This window comes from Gekko japonicus, unplaced genomic scaffold (assembly GCF_001447785.1).
Source record: "Gekko japonicus isolate JY-2015 unplaced genomic scaffold, Gekko_japonicus_V1.1 scaffold2224, whole genome shotgun sequence".
NCBI classification, from domain to species: domain Eukaryota; kingdom Metazoa; phylum Chordata; class Lepidosauria; order Squamata; family Gekkonidae; genus Gekko; species Gekko japonicus.
This window is the reverse complement of record NW_015164261.1, coordinates 121,631-143,160: the sequence shown is the minus strand read 5'-3', so window position 1 is coordinate 143,160 and position 21,530 is coordinate 121,631. Positions and strand designations below refer to the sequence as shown.

The window sequence follows — 21,530 nt, the reverse complement described above, 5'->3', positions numbered from 1 at the left end:
CCCCCAAGACAGCAAGTGTGATGTAGCAGCTAGCACTTCAGAGCAGGGTCTTCCAGACCCAGGTTCTTCCTGTGGAAGCTGATTGGGTGATTTCAGACCACTCACTGATTTTCAGTGTAACCTACCTCACATGGTTGTTCTGCAAATCAAAAGGGGGAGAGGTGAATGATGTGACCACTGTGGAGAAAGACTGTACTTTTCCTAGGCAAAGGCTACAGGGAGGGGGGAAGAGATGGTGAAGTCAGAGGGGCAGATAATGGTATGTTGATGGTTGGCTGGGAAGGAAATGGGGTTACCACCTCCAGGTTGGGAAATTTCTGAAGATTTGAGGGGTAGAGCCTGGAGAGGGTGGAGGCTGAGGAGGGGTGGGACCTCAGACAGATACAATGCCATAGACTCCATCCTCCAAACCAGCCATTTTCCCCTGGGAAACCATTGTTGTCAATCTCCAGGTGAGGGTTGGAGATCACTCAGAATTACAGCTGCTCTCCAGATGGCAGAAATCAGTTCCCCTGGAGAAAATGGTGGGCTCTGTGTCATTATACCCTGCTGCAGAACCCCCCCTCCAAGACAGCAAGTGTGTTGTAGCAGCTAGCACTTCAGAGCAGGGTCTTCCAGACCCAGGTTCTTCCTGTGGAAGCTGATTGGGTGATTTCAGACCACTCACTGATTTTCAGTGTAACCTACCTCACATGGTTGTTCTGCAAATCAAAAGGGGGAGAGGCGAATGATATGACCACTGTGGAGAAAGACTGTACTTTTCCTAGGCAAAGGCTACAGGGAGGGGGGAAGAGATGGTGAAGTCAGAGGGGCAGATAATGGTATGTTGATGGTTGGCTGGGAAGGAAATGGGGTTACCACCTCCAGGTTGGGAAATTTCTGAAGATTTGAGGGGTAGAGCCTGGAGAGGGTGGAGGCTGAGGAGGGGTGGGACCTCAGACAGATACAATGCCATAGACTCCACCCTCCAAACCAGCCATTTCCTCCTGAGGGACCACTGCTGCAATACTCCAGTTGAGGACTGGAGATCACTCAGAATTACAACTGCTCTTCAGATGGCAGACATCAGTTCCCCTGGAGAAAATGGTAAGCTCTGTGTCATTATACCTTGCTGAGGTTGCCACAGCAAATTGATGCTGAGTGCCCAAGGCCAGGGCACCTGCCCAGAGCCTCTTTCTAGAGCTCGTTGTATTTATTTCCACAATGGGCCTTATTCTATTCTTGACAATAATGCTGCTAAATTATCTGCAAAGTATGCCTATCTAGAGGTCCCTGTACTGAGCCACATATCTGAATACTCTTCAGACATAGTTTGCCATGGTCTTAACACATAGCTGAAAGAAACTGGGAACAGTATCAGCACTAGAATGTCATGCGTACAGTTTTCTGGTTTGACTAACCATTTCTCATTCTTCCCATTCCTAACCTTCAGATAAGTCAAGTCTGCAACAGATGAAAAATTTGCTCAATGTAGATTTGGTCTTGAGTTTCTATCTTCTGAGCAGAAGTAAGATAGTGGCTTAAGAAGCTCTTAACCAGAAGTAAGCCATCCTGAATTCAGTATTGAGCGTGACTATATTCTAGGGCTCATTAGGCCACAATCTCAGTCATTTCACATCTCTGCTAGCTGAGAGGGATAACAGCTTTTTGTCCACAGCCTGAAAACCTGCTCTACCTAACTCCTGAAGAGGACTCCAAAATCATGATCACTGACTTTGGTTTGTCTAAAATGGAGCAGAATGGCATCATGTCTACAGCATGTGGAACACCAGGCTATGTTGGTAAGCAACAAAAATAGGATTGTCTGTTACTGGGATTGTATATTACAATAAGAACGAAAACTTCCTTCCAGCGAGGTTATCTAAATGCGGTGATCATATTTGGATCAGGGCTATTTTGGGGCAGGAACGCACAGGAACGGAGTTCTGACTAGCTTCAGAGCTGGCCACGCCCACTACAGCCAAAACCTCTGCGTGCGTGGCTACAGAGGGAAGGCCTGGAGAATGACCCCCCTGTGCGACTCCAAGGCAGGCGGGCCGGGGGGGCCTGGAAGGATCAGGGAGGCATGGAAAGGCATGGGGGTGTGGCTTAATATGCTAATGAACTGCATTGTCGGGTGTGAGGCCTAATATGCTAATGACTTTCTGCTGTTGGGTGTGGTCTATTATGCTAATGAGTTCCTGCTGGGCTTTTTCTACAAAAAAAAGCCCTGAATAGGATATTAAGTTCCCAGCCACCTCTGCGCCCCTCCCCCACAGTTCCCTGTTTCATTTGATGTCTTTTAATTTTTTTTTTTTGTTAGTGGAATAAACTGTTTCATCTGGAGGTTCCAAATTTTGAAATTGGGATTTATTAACACATCCTGAACATCGATGTCAGTGGGTTTTAAAGGATGTGTGCATAGTATTGCTGCTTTAATAATTGGGAAGATGGGGAGGGGGAGAGATATAATTTATTGTCTAGACACTGACTTAGAAATTTGTAAAATTTTGTCCTCTATGCTACCAGTACATCAAGCTGTGTTTTGTATGAGTTAAATAAAGTATGAAAAAGTGCCAGAGACAACTGATGAACTTATTACACAAATTCACCTGATGCATTTCTAGGTATTGCTTTTCATGGTTATTTTGTACCACTTATAAAAGAACCAAACTTTTTTTTCTTTCCTGCTTTTGGTGGGGGCAAACAGCAGGGGGGGGAAGAAAACCTGTCCGTTATATAACAATTGGAAAATATTCGTTGGGTGAATTTCTGTAATAAGTTGATACATTGTCTCTGGCACCTTCGAATATTCTTCTGATTTTTCCCATGGATTGTTGTGAGTCTCTTGATTTTGTTTTATATATACTTTACAGAATAATTCTCAGTCTTACCATGGTAGGTGCCATCACCTGCTGCATAAATGGGATCTCGGTTTTCTGGGTCATTTTAGTATCTTTTTGCTTGCTTGCTTGCTTGCTTGCTTGCTTGTAATCAAATTGTAGACTTCACTCCCAGATGATGGAGTGTTGGCCACAAGCATAGATGGCATTAAGAGGGAACTTGACAGATTCATGAGGGATATGTCCATCAGCAACTACTAGCCATAGTAACTGTCTCTACATTTAGAGACAGTAAGTCTCAGAATACCATTGCTAAGAGGCAACATCACAGGACGGCCTTGGCCTCTATGCCGTGTTTGTGGTCCTCCAGGGCAACTGGGTAGCTACTGTGCAAATCAGAACATTGGACTAAATGGACCACCAATCTGATCTCTTATGTTCATTCTTTCTTTCTTGAAACATTGAAAGAGATCTTTGTGCTGATTTTTTTTGTTGTTTTTTTAAAGAATTGTTCACATTGTTTCTTACCTTGATATTGTTTTGATTTCTTGCAGCTCCAGAAGTGCTACAACAAAAGCCATATAGCAAAGCTGTGGATTGCTGGTCAATAGGAGTAATTACTTATATCCTGTAAGTGCCATCACTTGTCTTTGGCAGAGTATGCTTATAAAGAAGTCCACAAACATTCCCAATATTTAATAGCCATCCTACTCGTGTGTGATATTTGTGGCATGTCGATTAAAAAAAAAGAACTGCCCTTGGTGGGCTTATTCCAGCCCATGGGCCATATGTTTGACATCCCTGTGCTAGATACTACAGAGATAACAAAAATGTATTCAGAACCCTATCTATAGGGCTTACAGTCTATTGAATGGGGAAAGTCCCTGAATCTTTGCACTGATGTAATGAACCCCTTAACCTCTTTTGTATCACCACTTTCAGAATAAGCTCTGTGTGTGGTTGTTTTTTGGGGACTGTATTACAGCATCATCTAAGCTAAACCCCCACCCTGCTTTTTTCCCAACCTACTTTAGCCTGTGCGGGTATCCTCCTTTCTATGAAGAGACAGAGTCCAAGCTGTTTGAAAAGATCAAAGAAGGTTACTTTGAATTTGAATCTCCATTTTGGGATGATATTTCTGAATCAGGTACCTTTCTGCTTCCATCGCAAAATCCCTCAGCAGCTTTCATAGGGATGCCAGCCTCCAGGTGGGACCTGGGGATCCCACAGAATTATACCTCATCTACAGAGATTAGTTCCCCTGGAGAAAACAAATGTGTGGGAGAGTGGACTCTAGGGCATTATACCCCACTGCAGTGTTCCCTCTAAGCTGAGTTAATGTGAGGTAGCTCACAGTTTTTTAGCCTCTGGCTCACACATTTTTGTCTTAGCTCAGGAAGGAGGGCTCCAGAACAAATTAATTAATGCAGTAGCTGAATCACTCACTCACAGCTTTAATGCCAGTAGATTAGAAAGTAGAAATTTTGCTCACAAGACTCCACAGCTTAGAGGGAACATTGCCCCACTGAGGTCCCTGTCCTCCCCAAATCCCCAGGAGTTTCTGAACCAGGATCTGGCAACCCCACCCCATTATTCCCCAGTTGTGGCCAGGGGGGATCTGGCAAACCGAAGCTTTCGTGGTGTTATGAATTTGGTTGTGCATAGGCCTCTCACCAAGCAACTAATGATGGTCAGAGATTTATCAAAAGCACATGAGTTCTTCTTGATTGTGGAAATCACTATCATTTGGAAAATAACATGCTTCAACTAGTAAGTGGGACAGAGGAACAATTTCTTGGATACTCAGTATGAGGCAGCTTCCTGTGTTTATGGCCATATGCTCTGAGAATGTTTTCATGGCAGCCAATGCACATTATATTCCCATTATGATATGAGTGAAGCAAGAACCCATGAGCCATTTTATGTTTCATAGGAGGAAAAGTCTGGAACAGTGAATCCTATGACAGATTGTTTTTGCTTCCTTCATTTGCTTGTCTCATTTCCCAGATTGTGCATATCTCCTGTGCTGATCACTGACTCTCCTCATTCCTCCCAAACAGCCAAGGATTTCATCTGTCACTTGTTGGAGAAGGATCCAAGTGAGAGGTTCACCTGTGAGAAAGCTCTCAGGCACCCCTGGTAGGATCAATGATGCTATTGCAATCAGACAGTGCAACTATGGGATGTAGTAATGACAAATGGTATCTTAACTGCTGTGGCATCAGCCATGGCTTATGAAACAGGATTGTCTTCTTTGAAATTGCCATCTGCATGGGCCAGTAGAGAGGAGAATGTGAATAGGGAGCTATAATTTTTCATGTTACATGTGCTGGGAGTACGGGGCTGTTAAAAATAACATCATTTTTAAGAATTAAAAAAACGCAATTGCCCTTACAATATGTAGTAAAACTGGGCAGTAGGACAACTTAGCACAGTTTGGTATCAATGCAAGTGAGATACCATAATTAGACCCTCTCACAGGGCATATTCCCACTAAAGACTAAGGCTGGTTTAATATCATTATTCATTCCCTATTCCCAGGAAGCCTGGGGTTGGATCTAGATTAAATTTCCTGCTCACTGAAGGGGGAGAGTCATTTCCACGGATTCCCCCATCCTGTTTCAATCCCCCAATTTGCTTCTCATGCCATCCCCAAGAATCCCCTCATCCCCCAGGATTAGAATTTCAAAGAGACCAGTGGAAGTCAGGAAAATTCTGTTCAACTAACAAAAGTGAGCGGAAAATTTAGTCTGGACCCAAGCCTTGTGGACTGTAGTTCTGGAAAGGATGACCAGACAGAATTCTCAGCACCTTGTTAAATGTATAGAGGCAGACAATTGAATGCCATGCTTCTGTTTCCGGCTTTCCATAGCAAACAGTTCTGTGCTCTGGGTGTTCTTAAACCTCTAATGCCAGCTACTGAGATAGAAGAATGTGAGAAATCAGTCCATAAATGGATTAATACAGATTCACTGTAACAGCTGGACATGGCCTCTCTCAAACCTAGACTGGTGTAGCAGAATCCTGGGATGGTAAAATGGATGTTATTTCTGAAGACTGTGGTGGGGCAGACATTTGTAATGCTTCCCATATAAAAAATCTGCAAACTTTAAAAAGCACACCAGAGAAAAAGGTTCTAGCCTAGTTCTTCACAGTCTGTGTTACTTTGCCTTTTTAATAATGTAGGGTGACTTCATTAACGTAGGACAACTTTTGAAACATTTAACCTACAGTCTGAATTGGTACAGTCCATTCTACCTCCTCAGTACTCATCCATCTCATTACCGCATTGTTCTGCAACAGGTATAATCCAGGCCCTGGTAATCCTGTGTGAAACTGAGGGTTTACATAACTGAATGCTCTTCTGTAAAGTAAGGAGGTCAAGGAAAAGGCCAGGCTAGAATCCTTCTGTCTTATTTCTTGTTTTCTGTGGGGAGAGCATTTTTGTGGGGGGGGAGGGGCTGAGGCTCAGTGGCAGAGCATCTTCTTGGTGTGCAGAAGGTCCCAGGTTTAATCCCCAGCATTTCCAGTTGAAAGGATCAGGTAAGAGTTGATGTGAAAGACCTCTACTTAAGGCTCTGGAGAGCTTTTGCCAGACTGATTATGAGGCCTGATTCAGTATGAGGCAGCTTCATATGTTTATGTGTTTGCAAGATCATTCAAACACACAAGCCCCAGAGTGAAGTATGTAGTACATGCAGCCCAGCTCAAGAGATATACTTACCATCTCCATAGACTGTGGCTTATATGCAGAACAAGGAGACAGATAAAAAAACCTTTGACCTGCTGCTGTGCTTTTAGGAATATTATGGGAAAGGCTTGTGAAAGTGCAGGTTGATTAGAACTACTATTGTTATACAGGGTCACCATTAATACAGCAAGGGATAGAAGCTCCACACTCTGATCCCCCGCAACCATTGAAGAATTTGTGTATGTGGTAGTTTGTTAACTTTTCCTTTGGGTTTCATTATTACTGATTGAACATAAAAAATTAGGGAGCTGTTGCAAGAATGCAGAATGCCTTGTAAGCGCCATCTGCCTACAGACCTGCTCTTCCTCTCACTCCATCTGTAGGATTAATGGAAACACAGCCCTCCACCGTGACATATACCCATCTGTCAGTGCGCAGATCCAGAAAAATTTTGCAAGAAGCAAGTGGAAGGTAAGTTGCTAACATCCCAGTGCATGCCATTCAGTCACCTGCCCTGTGAGATTGGTTGGGATTCATGCTATTTTTCAGATCATGAGGGAGTGATTTGCTTCAGACTATGCAAAGATTACATGGTGCACACTGGTGGGACCTGAACCAGCCTTGTTATTTCCCTTTCAAACCACTCCAACTGTGCAATTTGCCAATAGTAGCATAGGCACCCAATCCAGAGTCTTAACTGCAAGCTCATACTCCATTTCTTTCAGAGGTTTTGACATATTCCAAGGTATTTTGAATGTCAAGGCAGCAGCAGTGGTCACTGCTACTCTTGGACACCACCATAGAGTAAGATCTTGTAAGTCATGGATAGGGAGGGTCAGCTGCTCCTGCCTGTCATTTCAGTGGGCTGAAGTCATCTACTGCAATGACATAAGTCTCTTACCAACCTTTATTAGTCAATGATACCATTCACTTGTGCAGGCCATCCTTGCTTATGCTGAACCTTTTACCCCCTAGCAGCCACATCTGCCTTAGCAAATGGCAACTGGCAAATGCAAGAATCCTAGCTGATGCTGGATGGTACAATTGGATCAGTAGCATGCACCACTATTCTATCCCTTTCTGTTTGTGTGAGCCTGTGGGTGCTTCAGGAATGCCGTCTTTCATGGTACTTTGGTTACCTTGTTGTGAGTGCATGCATGCTTGTATGTGTGTGTACGTTTAGGTTAGAGACTCAAAACATCCATAATGCTCAGAAACTGCTTTTATAAGGCAACTCAGGGATGCTATAGATCGTAATATCCATAATAAATGAAGGTGTTTTAGAATGTTTGGGTGGAAATGTTAAAATATGGTGACATTACACATAAAGGAAACTTAAAAGTTTCATGCAACCCTTACATCCACTTTGTAAATGTATATTTATGACACAGCTAGATAGTTCATATACTACTTTGCCCCCAACCCCAACAGTCCAGCAGGCTAGAAAGCTATTTTGTCTCCATAGGCATGGGCAGGGAGATCCTAGATTAAAAGAAACCTGACATCTATATTGTTTCATTGATTACTTTCTGCCTGTAATGAGGGTAGTGTGGGAAAGACCACCCCAAGGTCCACTTCCAAGGATAAGACACCACTAGTGAAGTAGCATCTGAAAGGAACCAATGTCCATGATTCTGGCAAGAATTTTCACAAAACACACTGTCTTCTTCTCTGTTAGCAAGCTTTCAATGCTGCAGCTGTCGTTCATCATATGAAGAAACTCCACATGAACTGCCACCATGCAGACACCAATGCTGGAAGCAGTCTCCCAGTCATAGAAGTGCAAGATACATCAAGACCAAACAGTCCACCAGTTACCAGTCAGGAGCAACCCAGTGAAGATGCCAATACTTTGATGCCTCTGTTACCATTCCACAATGTGCTAGATCTTTCTGATGAGCAGAACAAAACGACAGACAGAACGTATTTGAAGCACCTGGTTAGCAAGTCTCTTCCCATGAATGCCTGCACAGCAACAGCAGACGATCAAAGCTCTCCAAACAGATCTCCATTTGGCTGCTCTTCAGCATGTGGAACACATGAGAAAGTGAAACCAACCTTTTGTTCAGAGTCAGTGCTCTTTAAAAGAACTGTTAAGCCCCAGTAAGTGTTGGCTTCATTATCTGGCATTATTAAACAAAATGTTCTAATTATTGTTTACTATTGGGAACAAAGGAGGACAGTATAGACCAAGCTGTGAGATATGTATTTAAAAACTGAGCTATTGCCTTTTTGCCCTGCAAGGAATCCTAAGGTAGTTTACAACACCAAAGGAAACTAGATGCAATATTAAAACCAACACCACAACATAAACCATAAAAGACAACAGCCACATAAAACAGCAAAATCAAAAGTAGTAGCACCATCAAAAACAATCAGATAAAATCAAACACCTCTTGTTGCCTCTAATGGCATTAAATATAAAAAGGTCTTTATTACTGTTCTAAAAATCTGAAGTGAGTTAGTCTGCCTGACAAGGTTTCCTGGGGAGGGAGATCCAGACAATGAACACCACTGCAGAAAAAGCCCTTCTTCTCCTCCTCACTGTCACTTTGCAGTGAATGCTACCAAGTGGCACTCTTTGTGGACTCCATTTTGGATTGTAGTACCATGTACTTTATAAAAGTTAAAAGTTGGCACGCTATGGGTGCATCAGCCAAGTGGTTTTGAAGTTTTGACCAGGCATTTAGTGCACATCTACACCAAATTCACCAGACATTTAGTGCACATCTATACCATATAATGACTATGATCCAACAACTTGAGCCTGCTTTGGTCCATTGTCTGTACTTGTCTGTACTTGCCCATCCACATTTCAGTTGGGCTCTGATTTTGGGACCACTGCAGGGCATGCAGTCACTGCAGCAAGATATAAACTTCTGTCATGGGGATAGAAGTACCAGCTATTTGCATTCTTATTTTTCCCTAATAATGTTCCAAAACAATAGTACAGAACAATGTGAAAGCCATAGAAGATAAATGGTTCCCCAAATGGTTGCTGCTTTACCTTCTTTTTTTTAAGGAAGCCCACAGATCCCCATCTCAAGAGAAGTATTATTGGAGACAGATAGGGGTCATTTCGTAGAAAAAGAGCTAGGGGAACTCATTAGCATAACTCATTAGCATATGCCACACACCCTGACATCAGGGGCCCAGCGGTGGACCTGCAAGGCCAGCGGGAGTGCAAGGAAGCCCCGCAAAGGCCCTCCCTGGCCCCAGGCAGGCAGGGGTGGGGAGAGGCGGAGAGGAAGCAACTTACCCTCCCTCTTCTCCTGCCTCCTCCTGGCTGAATGAGGGCTGGAAGCGGGGTGGCCAGAAGCAGGGGGCGGGGCTTCATCATGTGCCCCACCCCCCTGCACCTCACCCGGGGAAACTGCGTTCCCCCGCGTTCCCCCCCGAAATGACCTCTGGACACAACAATTTTGTTTGCATTGTAAGTTTCCTGATGGTAATGTATGAGGCTTGAAACAATCTTGTTTCACAAAAATTATTTTCTTTACTTCTTTTATTTATCACCCACCCACCACCGAGGTCTCTTCCGCATTCACATTTTTGTCACTTGTTTGTCCCTATTTCTTTCGGTCCCCTCTGCCCTTTTCCACATGTGTTTTGCTCCTTCTGAGACTTCTAGAGAGAGCAAAACACATGGGGGGGGGGACCCTGAAGCAATAGGAACACACAAGTGATGAAAATCAGAATGCGGAAGAGCTCTGAGACTCAATAGATTATACAGTGTAAAACAATGCTATCCTATAGGATGAGACATCTAGGAACAATGCCACAGGACTAGGATCACAAAAAATAGAAACAATGGAAAATAGAATGGAACAAGTAGGGATCCACAAGGACTTATGAGAGGCATCTCATCTCCCCTCCCCTGTTATTTCCTCATTCCCTTTCCTGAAAGCCCGCAAATCCTCCCCCCCTTTCCTGCTTCCTTCTCTCCTTCCCACCTACCAGTCAACCTACTTTTATTTGATTCTCTGTCTTCCTTCCCTCTGCCTGGCAGCCTCTCCCTGGGAAAACTCTGGCCAAAACAGTGCAGTGCTGACTGAGCCTGGCCCAACTGAGTGGTGGGGGACCCACAAGGACTTGTGGGTGCACCTCACTTTCACACTAGTTCCTTTTCCCCTCCTTCTAGTGGCCCCATATCCTCAACTTTCACTGCTTTCTTTTCTCATTCCCTCCCACCAACCATCCTATTTTTTATCTACACCCCATTTTCAGTCTCTGGACAGGGCCACATATAAAAAAATTGTCCATCTTCTATCCTGTATGAACCCTAATCTCACGAGGAGTTAATAGCACATAAGAAATTCAAATGTGCTTTTGGGTCTCACATGTGAAGCCAGAGAGTTTAATTAATTTACTTTTCAAATTGCCTCTGTAAAAACCATTTCTCGTTAATTTTCAAATGAATTAATGAAAGATTGTCAGTCAAATCCAACAAGGCAGGTCTGCATGCCAAAGCAGGCCACTGTGCAAGCATCTGATTAAGATCAAAGGCTCATATGGATAGACATACAGTGCAGGGAACTGCCTCCCCTTGAAGGGACTGGATGCATCTTGGGATATGGCTGGGTTTGAGCATGCTCAGAGGCAGTGGCTGTTGTGGGCAATTTATGTGCACATGACTAGAACTGGATTGGACCTTGAATTCTGTCTCGGATTTTTTAAAACATTATTTAAAGATATTTTTTCGATAATCGCAGAAAAATTACTGCTATTTTGTCTCATTCTAGATTTAGCTTTGATTGCCCTGACTTGGATAGCCCAGGCAAGCCTGATCTTGTTGGATCTCAGAAGCTAAGCAGGGCCGACTCTGGCAAGTACTTGGAAGGGTGACCTCCAAGGAATACCAGAGGCGGGACACAGAGGCAGGCTAATCAAGCCACCTCTCTGAAAACTGTCCAGACCCACAGTAGGGATTGCCAGAAGTCAACCATAACTTCCAGGCAAGCACACAAAACACACACAGAAATATATATATTTAAAATTATGGCTGGCCTTCAAGTGCATGCAGAAAAAAAAATCGGTAGCTTACCACCTTTACTGCTGGTATTTATTAGTGAACTCATCCTTGAATCAAATAGCTAAGTTGACATTTTGCTGATGAGCTGACTCATCTCTAAATAAGTAAACGTTGCTTTTTCCATTCATGAAAGAAATTCACTATTTTGCTTTTCCTCCATTCTTCTTTTCCAAATCTCAGTCATTTCAAATCAGAGGTCCTTGTTCCAGGGAAAGCCGGTAACCACTCGTATTTTGGCACTGGGCAAACTGGAGTTTGTTTGATCATGTGATTGGAGAAACAGCCATATGAATCATATGCACACTTTTACAGGTAAATGATACACTATACAAGCATTCATAAGGTTGGATCCAGCCAGCTTTTCTGCTGATGAAAAAGAGTGGCGGGATCTCCTCTGACCATCTAAAAAAGCTATGTTGGGGACAATGAATAAAAGCCATGCAGGACAGAGGCTGTAGGAAGGAGAAGAATTGGGCAAGACAGAGAAAAGCTTGGCTGGATCCAACCCTTGGAGAAACGGTGATTGAGGGGTGACGTGACAGAGGTTTATTAAGTACATAGGACGGGATGTCCTATGATCAATACAATAGAGTTTGGACTACAGAAACCTGAAAACAAACAGAAATCTCAAACAGAGCTGAAAAAAAACATGAGCTTTTAAATGTGATACATTGAGTGGTGTAGAAATTACCTAATCTGGATAGGGTTGCCAACCTCCAGGTGCTGCCTGGAGATCTCTCGCTGTTATGGCTGATCTCCAGATGAAAGAGATCAGTTCCTCTGGAGAAAATGGCTGCTTTGGAGGGTGGACTCTATGGCATTACATACCAATGAGGTCCCTGCCTTCCTCAAACCCTGCCTTCTCCAGGCTCCACCCCCAATCCAGAGCTGACAACCCTAAGTCTGGAGCATACTTAGTGCCCTAGGTAGCAGTATAGTGGTGTATAGTTCACAGTCCCATCGCTTTCACCAGTGCAGCTTTCCGACCATTTCATTACATTACAGTTCTATGTATCCATTTGAATGCTTCCATTTTGCATAGCTTGCAGAAAGTCAGGAGAGTGGGAGCCTTCCTAACCTCATCAGGGAGGCCATTGCAGAAGGTGGGGGCCACAACACAGAATGCATAAGTACAGGCAGTTATAGAATTTGACCATTTGCCCTGTTGGGATGAGTGAAGTTGAATATCTGAAAGGAACAGCATAGCAAGAACCAAATACAAAAAAGCTAAAGGTAGAGGTTTCCCTTGCTCAAAAGCTAGTCGAATCCGACTCTAGGGGGCAGTGCTCATCTCTGTTTCCAAGCCGAAGATCCAGCGCTGTCCAAAGATGTTTCCGTGGCCATGTGGCCGGCATGACTCAATGCCAAGGCGCACGAAATGCTGTTACCTTCCCACTGAAGTGGTACCTATTTATCTACTTCCAATTTCTTGCTTTCGAACTGCTCGGTTGGCAGGATAACCTCATAAGACTTTTTAAAATTACAAGCAAGATAAAAATGGTAAAGACCTACAGATACACCTCAAGGACTTCTTTCTCTAGAATATGCCTAGCTGGTCACCAAGAGAAGTTCAGTTCTGTGTTCCTCTACCACCATCAGAGGTTGAGCAGGGAGTCACACATGTTACAGGGATTTTTCAGTGTTAGTCCATAGCACTGAGAATTTGGAACGACCTGCCTTGTGAGGCATATCCTCCCAATCCCATCCCTTTAGCTTTCAGAAACCTAGGAAAGATCATGTTTTTTCAGTGAGCTTTTGGTGTGGAGGAGTTTTTTTTGTGGTTTGCATGTTTTCACTTGCTATCTGGATGTTGGCATATGGTTGCTAACCTCCCGGTGGGGCCTGGAGATCTCCCAGAATTACAAGTGATCCCCAGACAACACAGATCAATTCCCCTGGAGAAAACAGCTGCTTTGGAGGAAGGACTCTATGATATTATAGCCTGCTGAGGTGTTTCCCCCCCCCCAAATTCCACCCTCCACCTCCTAATCTCCAGGAATTTCCCACCTTGAAGTTGGCATCCTATCTGGCACCTTTTGAGTCTTTCTGATCATTATTCAGGACGGGGGGGGCTTTTTGTAACTCAGTTTTCTACCAAAAAGCAGAATAGAAATACTTTAAATGAATTGTATTGAATGACTGAACAAGTTATTTTCATTCCCCCCCCCTTTCCATTGCAGAAGGGCTTCAAAGGGCTTCTCTGTGCTTCAAAGTCAAACATCAATAGTGCAAAAAGAGAGAAGAGCCTAAATTCTGCCCAGCACAGCTGCATTCTCAGATGGCAGTGGCCATTCATTGAAAAGGTGGCCATCCAGAGGCCTGACAAATCTGATGGTGCGATTACCTTGAAACGTTAGAAGGGTCATTTCATTCAAACAGAGAAACGTTTTTTATAGAAGAGAGAGATGCCAGGCTTCTGCTAGCAGTTTCAGTGAATTGATCTACATCCTTGCAAAAATAAAAAAAGCTTTGTTTCTTTTTTTTTCTTTTTCCTTTGGGGTGTAAGTATGTTGTGCATCTGTAGTTCAGCAAAACAATAGACCAATTGCAAGGTGTTTTCTTTTTGTTCCAAACCCTTATGGAAGAGATGTTTGAAACGAAAAGCATCTTTTGCTGGTTTATTTGTCTTATTTTCATCTATGATTTGAGAGCAATCTGCCAAGCATGGCTGCTGCCCAGTTGTCATTTGCTTCAGTGGAACTTTACACAGGGCTTCTGCACAGTCCCACTGGAACAAGTAGAGGAGGCTACTCAGCTTCCATGTTCTTGATATAGCTAACTGCTGCTTCCAAGTTATTAACTGTACAATAAATACTGTGCTTAATAAAGCTGATTGTTTTTCAAGCACCTGCCAGTTATTGATAGAGACAAAACTGGGCTCGTAATTCACTCTGGGGGTCCCTCCCCAGCTGTAATGGCAGATTTGTTTCCTACAATACTTTGTTTGCAAAGTGTGATGCTGTCAGTGATGCAGGTGGTGGCTAATAAACCAGATTTCTTGTTACAGTCATTCGCCCGGAAGCCTGAGATATAGTTGTATGGCTATTGTTAGTGAAAACACTATTCATGCCTGTTTGCGAGTATTTTTTCTAATCCCCAATTCAGCTTCAACCTTGTTTTTCATTGGAAGAAAAGTGCAAAATAAACATATGTTCTATAAAAAGCAGCCATCAGAAGGTTTTAATTCGATAAGTGAATTGCAGATTTTATATATATATATATATATGTAACTTTAAATGTTTGAACAAATAAGTTAACACAACCACCATCAATTCCTTTATCAGAAGGTTCGATATAGAAGGAAGGTCTTCCACAAAGAGCTCTTTTTTGTTCAAAAAGGTGAGTTTTTTTGTTTAATAAAAGGTGAAGTTGTCTGATTTGCAAAAGGCACCAGCCAGGAAATGAGAATAAGCCATGCTAGTCAGTACAGGTGGCAAAGTATGCTGCTCTGTGGCTGATATGATCTCGAATTGTTTCCACTTGCTTTTCCAAGCCTGCCAGCTTGACTGATTCAAGGATAATTGCATTGTTGCTGTCTTGGAGCTCTGTTTCTAAAGCTGAAAGGTTAAAGAGAAGTGGGTTAACATGCTGAAAAAACTCTGCTACCTCTAGACTTCATTTGAGCTGCTTTCATGCAGAGGGTTTTCTCCAGTTTGGCATCTAAACTGATCTGGGTTTGGGGGAGTATCCACACAGTATCATCCTCTAATTGTCCATTTGCTGTATTTCCCCCCACAGTACTTTGATCTTTCCCAAAACTAGCACCATGTTCCTTGCCTCAGCGCTACTGTGTCTGTCATTTACTCTACCAGAGAGCCAGCATGGTTAACAGTGGTGGACTCTGATCTGGAGAACCGGGTTTGATTTCCCACTCCTTTGCATGAAGTTTGCTGGGTGACCTTGGGGCAGTCAAAGTTCTCTCAAAACTCTCTCAGCCCCACCTATCTCATGAGTCATGACATGCCAGTTGTGGGGAGAGAAAGGGAAGGCAATTGTAAGCCACTTTGAGACTCCTTAGGGTAAAGAAAAGTTGGATATAAAAGCCAACTCTTCTTCTACTGCGGAGGTCTTTCCATTTTAAAAAAAAAATTAACAATAGCAATATAATGTTGTAACATTCTATCTACTAGGTTTCTCTGACTTCTCAAGTAGGAAATCTCTAGCCCTTTTTGACGTGGCAACATGCCTTTCCCCCTATATCTTCGCAACAAAAGAGGCTAGAGACTTCTAGGAATCCAGAGGACCTAGTAGACAAACCATTATAATGTCAGCTGCCTTTGGGTTTTTTTTAAAAAAGCCCAAAGAAGCCCTCTGGTAACACAAGAGGCTGAGGCAAAGAAAGGGCAGGGAAAATTGCTGTGTGGGCGCTCTGTTCATCGCTCCATTTGCAGTTGGCAATGAAAGCTATATGGAGAACTGTAGCCATGTTGCTTGTCTTCAACATTATAAAGTTACTAGGAATAAGGCCCATTGTGGAAATAAATACAATGAGCGCTAGAAAGAGGCTCTGGGGGAGTGCCAAGGCCGTGGGCACTCAGAATCAATTTTCCATGGCAACCTAAGCAGGGTATAAGGACACAGAGTCCACCATTTTCTCCAGGGGAACGGATCAATGCCATCTGGAGAGCAGTTGTAATTCTGAGTGATCTCCAGCCCCCACCTGGAGATTGGCAACAGTGGTTCCCCATTATGGAATGGCTGGTTTGGAGGTAAGAGTCTATGGCATTGTACCTGTCTGAGGCCCCACTCCTCCTCAAACCTCACCCTCTCCAGGCTCCATCTCTCAAATCTCCAGGATTTTCCCATCTGGAGTTGGCAACCCTATCTACTTACCAGCCAAGCATCAACCTACACCCCCCCCTTATTGATCAGCTTTCCATTTTCCCCCCACCAGCAGCCCCCACCATGCTCTGAAGCCCTGACTGCCACATATCTGTGGCAGTAATGGGGTGACTGCTGGCACTTTTTCCTATCATTTTTTGCCTTGTGATATTCTGCTTGTGGTGCGATCTGTCTTTTTTGTGGTGTGGCATGATTGTGTTATTGGGTTTGTTTCTTTTGAAGGGGATGTGATGTGTTTTGAGTGAGGACATATTTTACCTCACAATACAGCAGGTCCCATATGCAACTGACAGTTCCAACTGTCTCATGGGGGGGGGGAGTTTGAGGTGCGGAATGGAGTGAAGTCCAGTTAGCTTCCATATGCAAATGACACTGAAACGCTGGCCCAATTAGAGAAGAGTGGCCTAGGCTGCAGTGGGTGGGAGAGAACTCAGGCAACACAGCCAGTAGATAGAGACACCTTGTGATTGACGCATCACGGAGCCAACTGATTTTGGACTGCATAGAACGTTGTGGGACCACTACTCAATTATATATAAGGAGAGATTGGTCAGTATCTGCTCTTGATTTTTCACCCTTGTCTAACCAGAGGATGACAAATCTGTTATGTCCTTACAGATTATGCAACATGTGGTTCTTACTATAAAGAAGGCATTCATTTTCATCTGTCAAGATTATGTTTTACCTCTGGAGAACCCAGGTTGAGTCCTCCCATCTGTATTCTGTTATTGTTTGCTTTTTAGCAAAGTTACTGAAGGTGTACAGCTGTTTGTACACATCTTCAATATTCTTTTTAAACATCTCAGCTCAGAGAAGTAAGTGCATATGCATGCAAAAAACAGCACCAAGACAGGCAGGGCCAGTACAGAAGAAAAAGAGATTGGATTTATACCCCACCCTTCACTCGGAGTCTCAGAGCACCTTACAAACTCCTTTCCCTTCCCCTCCCCACAACAGACACCCTGCGAGGTAGGTGGGGCTGAGAGAGCTCTGGCAGAAACTGCTCTTTTTTCAAGAACAGCTCTTATCAGAACTACGGCTTGCCCAAGGTCATCCTGCAGCTGCAAGTGGAGAAGTGGAGAATCAAATCCCATTCTCCCAGATTAGAGTCCGCACACTTAACCACTACAGCAAACTGGCATAGTTACAGATGCATAATTAGTCACTGCCACAATTTAATACAAACACCTTAATAAATTCTCAGAAACAGCGTTCATCCTTTTAATAACCTGAGCTTTGGCTTGGGCCTCTTCCCACAAATTTCTTGCAGGCCAGATTTTCTGCCCATCCACAACCCCAGTGAGGGGAAACTGCTCAGCGATCCCATAATAACAAGCATTGATCAGGGCCACTAAAGAAATCCACCGGCCCATACCAATCTGCAACAGTTTAGCACTTCTTCCTGATAAAGCTGCAGCTTCTCCTGACAAGGCCAAGTGGGTTTTAACATTGACGTCAGCAGACAGTGATAATGTATGTTTGTCATGTTTTACATGGGAAATTGCCGGCTGGCCTATTTAATAATATTCTTGCTGCATTCAGTAAACAATGAGTGGGGGTAACTGGCTGGCAGCAGCCAGATGCCAAGTCTCTGGCATGGAGAGACACCTTCAATGAAAGACATTCATTAGAGGCAAGGCTTTATCAATGACAGCAATGCTAAACCTCCTTCCCAATAAAAAATCTGACTTTGAGCCAGTCAGTTATTTATGCAGCACCTGCTACTGGGGCCAAGGCATTTAGTCCACACATTGGCTGATTCCCAAAATATATTGAGTGAAATCACTAAACCTGAATGCTTAAAACTGAAGTGTGTGACTCAAGCATTGAAAAACACAGCTTGGCAGTCGGCTGTTATTAAGTGAGCCTATGAGAGGCTGTACAGAACAGTGTGTTAATATTCCTTCTGAATGGACCTAGCACCAGAAAACCAAGCTTTGAGTCATGCTGGGATCACTGCAGTTTCAGATAGGCCGTTGCTTTTCTGAAACTGGATCAGCAAATTTTCCACATTAGGCCCCAGAATGCAACAAGATGGTCCCCACTTCATGTAAAACAGCATAAAGAACTACCTATTCCAGTGATGACAGACATTTCTAGTCCAGAGTGCTTGTGTGTGGCAATGCAAGAAACAGCATGGCTGTGAGGTCAGCTAAAAGGCATGTGAGCTTCCACTCATGTTTTACTTACCTCTCATCTTGGCCACCATAGCCAAGGTTTCTTTAAGCAATGTGTTGGCTTCCATCTGAACACTCTGGATCCGGGTCCCTTGTGCTCCCAAATTTGAACCCTGCCCCGACCGTCTTTTCAGCTCTGCATATTTTTGTTTTACCTGTTCAAATTCCTGTCAGGAAATGGAGGAATAAAACAATGGATGAATCATAGCGTCATAGAATGTTAGAGTTGGAAGGGACCTTGCAGCTCATCTAGTCCAACCCCCTGCACTCTGCAGGAGCATAGCTGAAAGATAGCCCTACAACATACCCGAAAGATGGTCGTCCAGCCTCCGCTTGAAAACGTCCAGCGAAGGAGTATCCACCACCTCCCAATTGGGGGCAGACTGTTCCACTGCTCAACCACTCTTACAGTTAGGAAGTTTCTCCTGATATTTAGCCGGTAACGACTCCCTTGTAATTTCCACCCATTAGATCTAGTCTTGCAATCTGGAGCAAGAGAGAATACATCTGCTCCATCTTCTACATGACAGCCTTTCAAATACTTGAAGACTGCAATCATGTCCCCTCTAAGCCTTCTCTTTCCCACGCTAAACATACCCAACTCTTTCAGCCTTTCCTCATAAGACTTGGATTCCAACCCTCTCACCATCCTGGTTGCCCTCTTCTGGACACGCTCGAGCTTGTCAACATCCTTCCTAAAATGTGGTGCCCAAAACTGGACACAATACTCCAGGTGACACCTGACCATAGCAGAATAGAGCGGAACTACCACCTCCCGTGATCTGGACACTGCTTCTGTTAAGGCATCCTAAGATTGCATCAGCTTTCTTCGCAGCCACATCGCACTGCAGGCTCATGTTTAGCTTGTGATCAACTGATGAAGTGATCATGTTGATACCATAGAACTAATGCTGAAACCTTAGCTATCTTTCAGACTTCCTAAGAGAAGTTATGCTACTTCATCACCGGGGCTTGTCAGGGAAGGTTGGTTCAGCTCCACAACACACAAACACCCAACTGGTCCCTGCTCCGGGAGGGAGAAGGCACTGACACTGGTGCCAGGAATCTGCTGGCAGACCAGGTCCTCTAAGAACATGCCTGACTCTTACTCTGACACAGAAAAGTGGCTCTTTAAATCCTTGCATGAACCACAATGTAGTGAAAAAGGGTGAAGAGGGGGATGGGCTATTTAACAGCAGACTGATACCTGGGAGGCCAGGTCTGACCACCTACAGTCCAGGCAGAGCTAGATGCCGAAATGGGACTTTAAGAGGGATGCCCCCCTGGAAGAGAGGAGGGAGCTCAGCAGGGATGTGATGTCATAGGAGAAAGATTACCTCCATCCTGTCATGGGATGAGGGTCTATCATGAGAGAGTTGAGGCAGGGCCAAGGCTGGTACAGGTAATGGGACCAAGGATAAAAGAGGGTTGAAAAGTTGGCCAGTGAGGACATGTCAGACCTTACCTGCTGATGCTGGAAGCAAAAAGGCCAGGGGCAAGAAAAGGAGGACATTGGTGCCTGTTAACCACTCTCTCCTACTCCACAGGCTATTGGCAGACAAGGTAGTTAGTTCCTGAGCATAGCCATAGGGGAAGGACCACTGCCCAACCTCCCACAGAGCTCAGAAGCATTCATAACCAGCAATCTCACTTACCCAAATTTCTGATTATCCACAGGAGCAGGATTCCTTCCTTGCCTCTTTTAAATGTAGGAGAGTACCATTTTCACTTCATCCTCCTCCCTAGTTTCTACCTCTTATATTTTAGCTTTCCCCCCCCCTCCCCAGACACCCTTTGATTCACTTTGGCTTGTTTTTCTGAAACCATACTCATGAAGAACTGATTCACATGTCCTCATGGCAGCTACAAAGTCTATCAGACAGACATGCCTCTGGAGTTTCTTGCTAAGAACTCCATTCTCGGGCATTTATGGGCCTGATTCAGATCAGCACCACAGCAACGGGGAGATGGTGCCATTTTCCCAACCTGAAACTAGCCAGGAAGTCCCTATTTTACCAGTGGGGAAAACTGACATGTACTGATGGCCCCCGGTCACACGGCAAAGTTGCCGCAGGAGAGGCACAAAAGGTGGGTGGATTATCCGGGCGTGATCACACCCCAACATCTGGGAAGTGGAGTGCACCCGTGGCTTACCGCCGATAATGTGCATTTAAAAACTAGTACCTTCAAGGTACTAGTAAACGTTTGCCACGGGCTGCCTCCAGACGCCCGTGGTGTGATCGCGCCGGCACACAGCATTCCCCTCTGGTCCCTCGTTTACCTGCCGGCGCCGAGGAAAGGACCCGTGGATCAATCGCGGAGCAAACTGCGCCGGGGCAATTAGCCATGCCTCCCCACCACCACCACCACGATATCCAGCCCGTGTGACCGGGGCCATGATTACATAAAAGTTTCCCCAGCAAGGCAAATAGCAGCCATTTCAGGTAGGGAATACAGCATGGGGTAAGCCTTAAGGCCCATCTTCCTGCACACTGCAGTGTCTGAACTGGGCCTCAGCAGCCTGGAAATTGAGTTCCCAGCAGGGAATTCCAGTAAACATCTGTACTGCATATCTGGCAGCCATGAGGACTTTATAACATGTGAATAAGCCCTAATCTTCTTGCTCTGGTCTCTCTGTCTCTGGCAAACATCTTTCTTTCTAGTAGACCTTCTTGTTCCCCTTCATAACAAACATTTTATGCGCAAGAAAAGGGTACAGTGTGTGGGAAGCTGATCTTATAGTTATGGTTAGTATGCAAAAATGACATGAAAGAACTTTCTGTGAGTTCTATCAGTTCATCATCACTTGACTCTAAGGGCAAAGTCTAGTCAATGAAGAGCAGAAGAGAAGTCTGTGTTATATCTAGAGACCCAAGTCATTACACAGATTACTGGCCAAGCTGGGATAAGAACTTAGAGCATCTGCCAAAATGCACTGACTAAGGCTGCTTGAATAATGTTGCAAC

The 21,530-nt window shown here is 44.3% G+C and overlaps 2 protein-coding genes across 2 annotated transcripts in view; one reads left to right on the top strand and one right to left on the bottom strand.

The window, feature by feature from the left end:
• CAMK1G (calcium/calmodulin-dependent protein kinase IG) overlaps positions 1 to 11,816 on the top strand; it is a 41,866-nt gene extending 30,050 nt beyond the window's left edge. Inside the window, exons 5-11 of the mRNA XM_015408718.1 lie at positions 1,658 to 1,781; positions 3,377 to 3,452; positions 3,857 to 3,969; positions 4,883 to 4,961; positions 6,897 to 6,984; positions 8,192 to 8,616; positions 11,726 to 11,816. Coding sequence (XP_015264204.1) covers positions 1,658 to 1,781; positions 3,377 to 3,452; positions 3,857 to 3,969; positions 4,883 to 4,961; positions 6,897 to 6,984; positions 8,192 to 8,616; positions 11,726 to 11,816 — 996 coding nt within the window. The remainder of the gene's footprint in view (positions 1 to 1,657; positions 1,782 to 3,376; positions 3,453 to 3,856; positions 3,970 to 4,882; positions 4,962 to 6,896; positions 6,985 to 8,191; positions 8,617 to 11,725) is intronic.
• A 3,045-nt stretch (positions 11,817 to 14,861) lies between these two features.
• Positions 14,862 to 21,530, bottom strand: part of LAMB3 (laminin subunit beta 3) — an 84,656-nt gene continuing 77,987 nt past the window's right edge. The window contains exons 23-24 of the mRNA XM_015408717.1: positions 18,578 to 18,731; positions 14,862 to 15,102 (exon numbers count right to left, since the gene is read on the bottom strand). Coding sequence (XP_015264203.1) covers positions 14,963 to 15,102; positions 18,578 to 18,731 — 294 coding nt within the window. The 3' untranslated portion in view covers positions 14,862 to 14,962. The remainder of the gene's footprint in view (positions 15,103 to 18,577; positions 18,732 to 21,530) is intronic.